We start from the raw sequence: 10,351 nt of genomic DNA on the forward strand, positions 1-10,351 counted from the left end.
GTCGATTGCAACTTGTCCTCGCCGATTGCCCAGCTCTGTGCCAATTTGTATTTAGCTACCACCAACAAACAGACTTGGTTGCAGAGGCAGCCGAAACAGAGCCGGCGATTAGGCTGGCCGCGATTAGAACCGGACTCTGCGGTCTTGACCGAGGGTGTTAACAGTTCATCCGACACGCTGACACTCAAATGTGCAGCCGCTCCACGGCTCCAGCGCCGCATTTGGACAGCGCTCGGCGCCTCAACCCTCATGACTTTGAAACCCACGCTTGTCAGCCTCCCCTGCTCCAGCTCGATACCCAGACGACGCGTTCACCATGCACCACTACTTCCTCATTGGCTAGAAGACCTGTCGCATGGCGGCTGCCACTACCGCACACAAAACGCGCAGAGCACCGTCGAAGTAACGCGGCAGAACCTCTGCAGGGCCTAACGTCCCTTGCTTCATTTGAGCACGCAGCCAGGGCAGAGCCCTGAAGTCCCATCAAGCGCTTGCTGGGCTACCTCCGCCAAAGCCCACGCCACCCTTCCATTCGAGTCCCCTGCCCTGTTCCACCTCACTGTCCTGCCCCCATTCTAGTAATCGACCCAACGTACGCGCTTCGCAAGTCCCCCGCATTGCACAACTAATAACAAGCCATTCTCAGTTGAGCGCAGCCCGCACTTCGCCCGCGACCGCCGCACTGCACCGCCGTCCAAGGCCCTGAGGCGGCGGCCCCGCACCCCAGCACTCGGCACGCTCTCACACACCGGAAGGCCCCGATGCGATGCAGGTCTGCAGCGGGGCGAACCCCACATCCACTGCTACCCAAGCGCGGGAGACGGGCCCCGCCTTCCCTCTCTTTCAACAAGTCACCCCGGTTCCATCCAGGCCGCCGCTGCGAAGCGCTAACCGCTGGCTCACCCACCTCAGCCAACCTGGCGTAGCGTGCCGCAATGCCGCGCATCGCCTACTCCTCCGCCGCTCCTACTGTTGCTTCACCACTTTCAGCAAAACCGCCCTCCGTTGCTGCCGCCGCTGCGCCTGCAGCACCTGCTGCTCCTGCTGCCGCTACTGCGCTGGCGGGCAGCCCTCACCGGGCCAGCCGGCAGTCCTTGCAGCCGTGACAGGCCCAGCTGCCAGTGCTTGGCAGGCCCTTACTGGCCCACAGCCCTTACTGGCCCAGCTGCTCGGCCTGCTCGATCTGCAGGTACACGCCCTCGCTGATGAGCGGGATCTCGCAGTACCAGCCCCTGCACGAGCGCAACGGATAGGAGGGATGCACGGCACAAACAGATGCGCATGCTGTCAGACACGGAGAGAGTGCAGAGTCAGGGGAGGATCATGAGTGGTGCGGTTGCGGGGTGGAGAATGGGGGCAGGAGGGCGCTAGCGGCAGGCTGGGCGGGTTGGGAATTGGGGCTGCAGCTGCCCAGTCCGGTGACTGCCGCAACTGGTCGCGGCCTCGCAGCCCACTCCATGCAGGCGTTGCTGGGCCCGTGTCCCGTCCCGTGTCCCTCTCCAGCGTCCCGTGTGCGCGCCACGCCCGCACGGTTATGCTGCCAACGCTGCCACACCATCGCTGCGCCTTCCCCAGCCGCCGCACCTTCGGCTGCACCGCACCAGCACCCAAACCAGCAGTGCCACGCCGCACTACGCCACCACGCCGCGTCACGACGCCCCGCACCGCCTCCCCCTCCAACTCACAGGAAGCAGAAGAAGAGGCAGTAGATGACGAGCAGGAAGATGAACCAGAACATGAGCGCGTAGAACAGGTCGGACCAGGGAGTCCACAGCACGCCGGTGGGCAGGTTCTCCTCCGTCACGATCAGGATCATGGCCACGATGTCCAGCATCACGCCCTGTGTGTGCGGAGGGCCGGGGGTGGGTCAAAAGCGGGGTCAGCTTTGATGCACCCAGGCCGGCGATCCAGGAATTAGCGAGCAGCCAGGAGCGCGGCAGCGCGCGGCAGCCGGCGGCATGCATTCGCGGCAGCATATACGGCCGCGTCACAGACCGGCCGCGCTTGGCCAATTCTACGTCACGCGCCACATCCCGCGCGTCCCCAAGATGATTACCATCACTGGCACCGAACCCCCGTTGCTCCAGGCCATTACAATGCAGCGGTGAAGATCCATCCCGCTTGACACGCCGAAGGAGCCAGCTGCCTAAGCCCGCTTGCCAAGCCCGCTTGCCAAGCCCTCCTGGCACTGCCAAGCCCGTTTGCCAAGCCCGCTGCCCGCTGCCCGCTGCCACGTTTCCAGACTGCCATGGTTGCCACGACATGCCAACAGGCTCCGCCGCCGCCGCTGCCGCCGCCGCCGCCTCACCATCATGACGTGGTAGCGCGCCACGTGCGGGATCTTCTTGTTGCGCACAATGCCCAGGTAGGTGGCGAAGAAGATGAAGAGCGGCGCGTACTCGTGGATGTTGTACCAGTGCTCGAACGGCTCTGTGGTGTGGTGAGGTGGGGTGCGGTGTGTGTGCGCGGGGCGAGGATAGAATGCTGGCATGGCTTGAAATTTGATGCCCCCCTGTTGTGCTTTGGGTGTCGCCGCTTGGTGCCGCTGCTGTTGCCATGCCGCGCATGGTGAGGCGAGAGCTGCAGCACCACCCAGCCACCCAGCTCATGGAATGGCTGGTGGGGCCGCGCTTGCTGACCACCAAAGGCGCAGTGCTGGGCTGGGGCATGCGTAGCCCCTGGAGCTGAGTTCTAAGGGTCTGCTGCCACCATGCAGGCAACGGGGGCTGCAGCGGTGGCCACTCGCAGGCGGGCGTGATGTGGGCCGCGCTGCAGCAGCCGGAGCCAGGCCAGGGGTGGTGGTTGCAGGTCCGGCGTCAGCCCCGACCCGGCTGCCTGCATCCGCCCCGGCCTCGCGCTCGTGACCCCGTAATATTGCATCGGCGCCTGCCCCGCACAGTCCCAGCCCTCCGTTGCAGAGCGTATCAGGTGCAGGCGCAGCCCCCGCCCCAGCACGATCCCGGCGCAGCGATGAAACGTGCCATGCCGTGTCAACCTGGCACCCCCGTTGGAGCGCTGTACGCACCCGAGAAGTACTCCGTCCACACGAAGGCGGGGAAGCGCTCCACGAAGTACACTGTCTTCTCCGTCACATCCACCCAGGGAAGCATGTACAGAATTGCGCACATCAGCTTCCAGGGCCAGGTCATCGGGCCCTCATTGCGCCCGAATTTCCAGTCCTGTTTCTCCGCATCCTCGGCCCTGCCCCCGCTTTGCGACGAGGCGACCACAAGTTTCTGCGAGCACATCACTACTCGTCAGCACGCCAGTTGGGCACATGCAAGTGCTCGCGGCTGCATACCCGGGTCGGTAGGGTCGGCCTCCGCTGGAGCGGCGAGACGGGGCCGAAGCCTGCAAGATCCACCAATCCATTTTATAATCTAATGGCATGCCAACATTATGGACTTGACAGGTCGCACCTGTGCTTGGTACCCCGCTCGAGACGGCGCTGGCTGGTCTATGCGCGGCCTGAACACAGACGGCCGGCCGCCGGCACAGAGGCTTACATAGACGCTTGCTACTAGCAGAGCTGCCTAGCGCAAGCCCCGAAAAGCCCGACGCTTGCGAGAGCAGCGCGGACATCCCCACCGCGTGTTTCTCTCCTACCACAAATTGAGTAATGCTAATGCAAACGCAAGTACATGGGGAAATAGTAAATGGTCTGCCCAATTGGGTTGGCGTCGAGTCCTGCTCTGCACCGATGCAGGCTTGCATCTTGCAAGCTCTCTATTTCTTCAGTTGACGCTGCCCAATTGTACTCGCATATGTAATATCAAACATGGCATCAATAGACTACGACGTTGTAAAGCGGGCCTCGTCCGGGTACCCGAAACCCGCGACCTTTCACCCTTCGTATGGCACCGCGGGATTCCGCACCAATGCTGACGTCCTGGCATCGACAGTCTTTCGGTGTGGCCTGCTCGCCGCGGCACGCGCGCTGCTACTCGGGCAACACACGGGCATAATGATCACCGCCTCGCACAATCCTGTTGAGGACAACGGCGTAAAGATGGTGGAGCCCGACGGGGGCATGCTGCCGCAGGCGTTCGAGCCGATAGCGACGGAGCTGGCAAACTGCACCTTGGACGCGGAGGTGGCGAGCGTGCTGCGGGACCGGGTCATGGCGGCAAACGCTGTGTCCGCGCATGGCGCCCACACAACAGCGCCCGTTGACCGCAGCGCGCTGACGGTCCTGGTGGGACACGACACGCGACCCAGCGCGCCGGCGCTGGTGGCAGCTGCGCTGGCGGGCGTCCGCGCCCTGGGCGTGCACACGCACTTGTGCGGCTGCGTCACCACGCCGCAGCTGCACTTCCTCGTGCACCTGGCAAACAACCCTCGAAGCAGCAGCACTGCGACTGCTACAGCTCCTGCCACTGGGCCGGTGACTCCGCCGCTGCAGGCGTACTATGACACCATCGTGGGCGCCTTCCTCACGCTCATGCAACAACAACCGCAGCTGCAGCAGGCCGGCAGTAGCGCAGCCAGCGGCAGCAGCAGCAGCAGCAGCAGCAGCACGGCCGCTGCGGCCGACGTCGTATACGTCGACTGCGCGAACGGCGTGGGCGCTGCGCAGCTGCAGCCGCTGGTGCCAGCGCTGGCGGGTGTGGGTATCACGCTGGCGCTGCGTAACACGGGGTCGGGGGCGGCCGCCGGGCTGCTCAACAGCAAGTGCGGGGCTGACTATGTGCAGAAGGAGCGGCTGCCGCCCTCCGACTTCGCAGACGTGCCGGCGGGGGCCAGGTGAGCTAAAGGTCTCAATGCAGGGGAGTAGGGCTGCGCCAAGACTGAAGCAGGGGCTGTAGCAAGGGCGTGGTTGGGGCTGCGCAGGGCTGGGGCGTGTGGTGGCAGGGGCGTGTGGTGGCGGGCGACGTGCCCCACCACACCCTGGCTGGCTGGTCGGGTTCTGGGTTTCGCTGGGGTTGGACTTGATACGCCCTAACGCATACCGCACACCTGCAGGTGCTGTAGCGTGGACGGCGACGCGGACCGCCTGGTCTACTTCAGCCCTGCCGGCAGTAGCACCAGCGGCAGCAGCGGCAGTAGCAGCATGGGGCTGTGGGACGGCGACAAGGTGGCGATGCTGGCGGCGGTCTTCATTCGCGACCTCATGAGCAAGTTGCCGGCGGAGCTGCTGGAGGGAGTGCAGGTGCGGCGAGGACTGATGGCGTACGGCGGCGGTGTGTAGCACACGCGTACGTCTTTGGGCACAAGGGAACATGGGCATGAAACATCCGTGGGCAAAGCTCCCAAAGGCCACTGCCTCTTATCCTCCGTCTCTTCCGTTATGCGCACACGCACACGACCCCCATTTCGTCGCGTATGCACGGCCTTTGCGCTGACCTGTCCCGCTCACCGAACTCAAGCCCACTCCACGTTACGAACATGCGCACGTGCACCACGGATGCAGGTGTGCTGCGTGCAGACGGCGTACGCCAACGGCGCCTCCACCGCCTACTTGAGGGATGTGCTGAAGCTGCCCGTGGTGTGCACGCCCACGGGTGAGGGACAGGTGTTGTCGTGGTGTGGTGATGGCTGCGTCGTGTTATCGTGGTGGCATGGTGGCGTCTTTGATGTGGTGGTGGGAGTGGCGCCCTCAGGAGTGGCGTGGTGCGGCATGGCTGCGGCCTTGTGCGGCAGCCGGGATGAGGCGCCGCGCGCATAGTGAGTCGAGCCCTGCCACTCTGCCGCACCATTGCTGTGCCCCTTGTCCCAATCCAACCCTGCCCCCTCCCCCCCTAATGGACGTTGGCAATTCAACCACGCCGTTCTCAACATGGACGGCTATCCCCCCCCCCCACGGGCACTTTCATGTTACTTACAGACCGTTCGCATGACTGGCCGCCCCCCTCCAGGCGTCAAGTACCTGCACGAGGCCGCCCACGGCGCCGACCTGGGTGTGTACTTCGAGTCCAACGGCCACGGCACTGTGCTGTTCAGTACGAAGCTGAGGGAGCGGCTGACGGCGGCGGTGAGGATCAGCAGCGAGGGGACGGGCAGGAGAAGAAGGGGGGGGGCAGGGGCGTGGGTGGCTTGTGGGCGTGGGGTGGTGTGGGACGTGGCACAGGGCTGCGGGGCCGGCTCCAAACCGGCAGGCACACATCCGCGCGCGTGGCTCTTAATGAAGCTCGTCAGTGGTGTGCATGATCAGTTGTACAGCCTCAAGCTCAACCTGGCAGCCCCACTCGCGCTCCCCTCGTCGCTGCAGGCCGGCTCACACCCCGCCGCGGCTGAGCTGCTGCTGCTGTCGCGGCTGATCAACCAGACGGTGGGGGACGCCATCAGCGGCCTACTGCTGGTGGAGCTCATACTCAGGTGCGTGGGTTTGATTTTGGGGGGAGGGGGTATGGGGAGGCCGGAGGGCGTGACGTGTGTTGTGATTTGGGGGTCCAGCGGGACGGTCTGCCCTTGGAGGGGCCGCTGGCCGGAGGGGCTGCGGGGATACTTCGGGCACGGCTTGGGAGCATGTCAGAGCGTGACGGGGGCGCCCGTGTGCGCATGCACGAGTAGCGGCGATTAGCATGCTCGTCCTGTAGGCTCCTCGCATACACGCGTTCCTTTAGCCTGGTCACGTCTTGTCGTTTGTATTATCGCTGTGTGTTGCGCATGTCGGAGATGACGCGATGCACGATTGCACGTCATTGTGTTTGTATGTGCATGTCGCCCCGCAGGCGCAAGGGCTGGAGCCTGGCGCAGTGGCAAGCCCTGTACATGGACCTGCCCAGCCGCCAGCTCAAGCTCAAGGTACGGGGCTACTGGGCAACTGGGCGGATGGGAGCCGGCGGGTGCCGCACACGCGCCCACGACTTCAGTAGTGCTGTAACTGCTGCTGTGAGGTTTCCTGTCGTGTGAACGCGCTGGTCTACGCTGGCCGGAATGACGGGGACTGATGACGGGGCTGGCGCGCTGCGCTCCATCTCCCTGTTGGTGTGACTTGGTGTGCTGAGGGGTCCTAACCCAATGCCCAAACGAAGCGGTGACATCTCTTTGCCTTGCATGCGGTCCGGGACGCAGGTGGCGGACCGCGGCAGCATCACCACTGCCGACGCGGAGCGCGTTTGTGTGACGCCCGCGGGGCTGCAGGAGGCGATCAACGCCATCGTGGCCAAGGTACCGCAGGGCAGGTAAGAGCGTGTGAGAGCATGTCTGTCAGACATCTGCAGGCCCATACGCGCATATCCATGCTGTCGTGCGCATGCCATGCGACACAAGAAAGTCGCAGCCCAGTACTTTACAGATCCTCTGCCGGGTATCGTCTCCTCTTGACCATGTCACATTTTGCATGATGCACGCATGCACACCCCCAAGCACCATCACATTCAAAGCCAACAGCACCACCCGACAAGCCACCGTCACTGTCCTAACGCTGTCCCGCACCGCCTACCCACTCCTGCACCGACTGATGCAAACAACCCCCCACCGCCGCCACTACGCAGGGCTTTTGCGCGTCCCTCGGGTACCGAGGACGCCGTGCGCGTGTACGCCGAGGCGACCACCCAGGAGGCGGCGGACGGCCTGGCGCGGGAGGTGGCGCGGGTCGTGTACGACATGGCGGGCGGCGTGGGGCCTCGGCCCTGAGGCGGGCGAGCGAGGCGAGATGGCAGGGGCGCTGCTGCTGCTGCTGGTGCTGACATGGGAGTTGGCGCGGCCTGACCAGCCATTGCGTGTGTGCTGCTCCCGCCTGTGCGACCTGACCGGGTCTGCAGCCCCGTCACCAGCGTGCCGTCCACGGCAAGCCGGTGCGGGCTGCGCCACATCGCGTTCCCCTACCGTCCCTCATACCCCCCTTGGGCTTTGCCCCCATACAAAACGCCTGGCTGACAGTCGGCTTCTTACAGCCAGGGTTGCGGCGCGACGTCCCTCCTCCTCCTCCTCCTCCTCCCGACGCGGCCGCTGCGCCGCTCATGCGAATCGGGTCGCCATAATGAAGCGAATGACGGCCAGTATCCCAAAGATGTACTGCAGGGGGGAGATGGTCCAAAGGGGTGTGTGTGTGTGGACAGAGCTTAGGAGACGCAATGAAGCACCCAGTGCAGTGGTGGCCGAGCCGATAGGCGGCATGTCAACACAGACCCAGGACAGGGGGCGGTGGCTAGGGTGGCTGGACAGAATGGCGCCAGGGCATGCGACACGGATTTGTGGGTTGCAGGCTTCCGCAATGGGGTTCGCTCTCTTCGCTCTGGCCGCGCTAGCACAAGCGCGTGTGGTGCATACTCGACCTGGCGGCAGCATGGGACGTCTGGACAATGGCCCTACTCGGGCTTCTCCCTTTGTAATGTCACACACTTGTGGAGCGCCTTTCCCATGGAGGTGTTCGAATTCAGCATTACTCAAAGACTTGCCTGTATCCCGACGAACGCGAGTGCGGCGCCGTTCAGGAACAAGTCGATTTTTAACCTGCGTGAAGGGGTGTTGTGACGCGTGAGCTGTACTTCATTCGGCAGGCTAGTGAGTCTGAAGGCGGCTGCGCTCCTGTGCCACGGCTGCTACTCATCGCAAACAGGTACCGTACATGCGTCCAGTCCCAAGGAAAGGGCCCTTATGAGGCGGTTTCGGATTGCAATAGGTACGCCCCCGCCCTCAGTACCGTAAGTATGCTTGCTTACACATATGTCTGGAAGGCCACAAAGTAGATGTACATGCCCAGCAGTGGCAGCGCCAGGATGAAGCTGAGGATGATGGGCGTGGAGCGCTCCGTCTTGTTGCCCTTGGAGGCTGTGAGGGCGGGGTGGCGCGGGAGCGGGGCATGGGTCGGGCAGGACAGGAGCTTCAGGGCGTGGGCAAAGGCACTGGTGCAGCACTGGCCATTTCCGCAGGCTTAGTGGCAGCGCGTGTGCGCAATGGTCCCCTTGCTGGCCGCAGGCCCTGTCGGAACGCGGAACACGCACCCAGGAATAGGCGCGGGATCTCAATCAGGATCCACAGCCAGGAAAAGCTGAACTCCATGGCGAAGTTCTGATTCGGGTAGGGCAGCTGGAGGCCTGTTGCGGCGTGTAGGCAGCGTGGTAGGAAGCAGGTAATGGAAATGCATGAGTGGCGCAGGAGGGTGCTGGCCGCAGATGCAATTTGTACCTTTGTCTCTATGCCCCTCGCCTCGTGCTGTGAGCGGTGCACACTTCAGCGCTTTGCCCCAGGGTCCGCGCTATGTGGCTTGAGCGCTGCGCGAATGGCGCGACCCGTTATGCCCGCCACCCACCCTTGTACACGAAGACGAGGATGTTGAGGATGTAGTATATGACGTCCCACCAGCCCCCAAAGAAGATAAAGATTTGAAAGCCTAAAGACGTGAGCACCCTGCGCCGAGGCTTTTGTTGCTGCGCGACGCCTGGCTGCCCAGGCTGCCCCGTGCCGACTGGCGCGGGTGCCAAGGCTTGGGGCTGCATGTCGACCGGTTGACCAGGGTTCATTTTCTACTGGCCCTCCCCAGCTGTCTGTCTTGCTTGCTCCTTCAAGTATTGGCAGCGAAGGCTCCGGCCTCGAGCTCGATAAGAAATGCCACTGCTCGCGACCAGCTTGCTTAGCTAGCCAGTGCAAGCTAGGACACGTATTATATATCACGTCACAACTGTGGCTATGCAGCTAATGCTGCTGAAGAGGTTTACAAGTGCAGCTGCTTTGGGGTCTTTGCCTCCGGATTCGTTAGTGGATAGTCTCGGTGTCTAGATGGTACTATCTCAAAGTAATGGCATATAGCAGGGAATGCCAATTTGGCAGGGAAGGCCGCTCGCCAAGGAAATTCGGTTCAAACCCAGCTGTCGTGGCGAAATGGCTCGACGGTGAAAAACGTACGCAGGTAAACCAGTTGTGGATGACATTCAACAGCGGTGGATTGTATTGCGTGGTAGCGTTGACGACCAAATGCGCATGGGCCGTGGTTGTCCGGGAACCCCGCCCGCCCGGCTCGCTCCCCGCCCTGGCTCCCGCCCGCGCCCACTCGCCCACTTTACTGCCCAGCGAAGGCATGTCATGTTAGGGTAAGGGCACGGTGACAGAGCCCAGCTTGTTACGACCAACCCCAATGTAAGGGTCAGATACTTACCAAGGCCAGCATCAATCTGCCACCATGGCCATGTACATTCCTGGCCTTGCACTTTGTCAACCTGGAAAGCAGGGTTGCCTAGTACGCGACCCTCTCTCCATAATACGCGTATTAATACAGCGTACTAGGATTCCTAGTACAGTACGGTAAAATACGGTGCATAATACGCTGGGCCAGGAAATCCGGGGGGGAAGCCGACGCAAACACGGCACGCGTGCCCGCACCATGCCCGAATCGGTGTGAATCTGGATTTGCGCGGTCATAGTCTTCTAGCGGAATTTCCTTCAACTTATTATGCTCATATTGTTGTAA

The 10,351-nt window shown here is 63.0% G+C and overlaps 3 protein-coding genes across 3 annotated transcripts; 1 reads left to right on the plus strand and 2 right to left on the minus strand.

Moving 5' to 3' along the window:
- Positions 1–145: 145 nt before the first annotated feature.
- Positions 146–3,644, minus strand: CHLRE_08g379650v5 (uncharacterized protein). Its single transcript, XM_001694189.2, has 6 exons — positions 3,420–3,644; positions 3,302–3,351; positions 3,026–3,236; positions 2,309–2,430; positions 1,686–1,840; positions 146–1,232 (listed from the first exon to the last, which is right to left on the minus strand). The coding sequence occupies exons 1-6, from the start codon at positions 3,580–3,582 to the stop codon at positions 1,154–1,156; spliced, it is 780 nt and encodes a 259-aa protein (XP_001694241.1). The 5' UTR covers positions 3,583–3,644; the 3' UTR covers positions 146–1,153.
- Positions 3,645–3,764: 120 nt separating this feature from the next.
- Positions 3,765–8,226, plus strand: CHLRE_08g379700v5 (uncharacterized protein). Its single transcript, XM_043065241.1, has 8 exons — positions 3,765–4,743; positions 4,963–5,149; positions 5,411–5,501; positions 5,856–5,971; positions 6,209–6,315; positions 6,672–6,744; positions 7,015–7,124; positions 7,437–8,226. Exons 1-8 carry the CDS (start codon positions 3,965–3,967, stop codon positions 7,576–7,578), a joined length of 1,605 nt encoding a protein of 534 aa, XP_042922242.1. The 5' UTR covers positions 3,765–3,964; the 3' UTR covers positions 7,579–8,226.
- A 2-nt stretch (positions 8,227–8,228) lies between these two features.
- Positions 8,229–9,814, minus strand: CHLRE_08g379750v5 (uncharacterized protein). Its single transcript, XM_001694188.2, has 5 exons — positions 9,197–9,814; positions 8,889–8,981; positions 8,607–8,715; positions 8,343–8,397; positions 8,229–8,297 (listed from the first exon to the last, which is right to left on the minus strand). The coding sequence occupies exons 1-5, from the start codon at positions 9,405–9,407 to the stop codon at positions 8,253–8,255; spliced, it is 513 nt and encodes a 170-aa protein (XP_001694240.2). The 5' UTR covers positions 9,408–9,814; the 3' UTR covers positions 8,229–8,252.
- Between the last annotated feature and the right edge of the window lie 537 nt (positions 9,815–10,351).

Source organism: Chlamydomonas reinhardtii, chromosome 8, assembly GCF_000002595.2.
Source record: "Chlamydomonas reinhardtii strain CC-503 cw92 mt+ chromosome 8, whole genome shotgun sequence".
In the NCBI taxonomy this organism is placed as follows: domain Eukaryota; kingdom Viridiplantae; phylum Chlorophyta; class Chlorophyceae; order Chlamydomonadales; family Chlamydomonadaceae; genus Chlamydomonas; species Chlamydomonas reinhardtii.

Bases quoted from the DNA above. Each gene is read 5' to 3' on its own strand.
- CHLRE_08g379750v5 (XM_001694188.2), bottom strand. From the start codon at position 9,407: ATGAACCCTGGTCAACCGGTCGACATGCAGCCCCAAGCCTTGGCACCC. The intron at 8,982-9,196 runs GTGGGTGGCGGG...ACGCCGCAACAG, and splicing joins CCTCGTCTTCGTGTACAAGG to GCCTCCAGCTGCCCTACCCG. The intron at 8,298-8,342 runs GCAAGTCTTTGA...TCCATGGGAAAG, and splicing joins TCGCGTTCGTCGGGATACAG to GCGCTCCACAAGTGTGTGAC.
- CHLRE_08g379700v5 (XM_043065241.1), top strand. From the start codon at position 3,965: ATGATCACCGCCTCGCACAATCCTGTTGAGGACAACGGCGTAAAGATG. The intron at 5,972-6,208 runs GTGAGGATCAGC...TCGTCGCTGCAG, and splicing joins GGGAGCGGCTGACGGCGGCG to GCCGGCTCACACCCCGCCGC. The intron at 7,125-7,436 runs GTAAGAGCGTGT...GCCACTACGCAG, and splicing joins GCCAAGGTACCGCAGGGCAG to GGCTTTTGCGCGTCCCTCGG.
- CHLRE_08g379650v5 (XM_001694189.2), bottom strand. From the start codon at position 3,582: ATGTCCGCGCTGCTCTCGCAAGCGTCGGGCTTTTCGGGGCTTGCGCTA. The intron at 3,352-3,419 runs GTGCGACCTGTC...TGGATCTTGCAG, and splicing joins GAGCGGGGTACCAAGCACAG to GCTTCGGCCCCGTCTCGCCG. The intron at 1,233-1,685 runs GTGAGTTGGAGG...GCGCTCGTGCAG, and splicing joins TGCCTCTTCTTCTGCTTCCT to GGGCTGGTACTGCGAGATCC.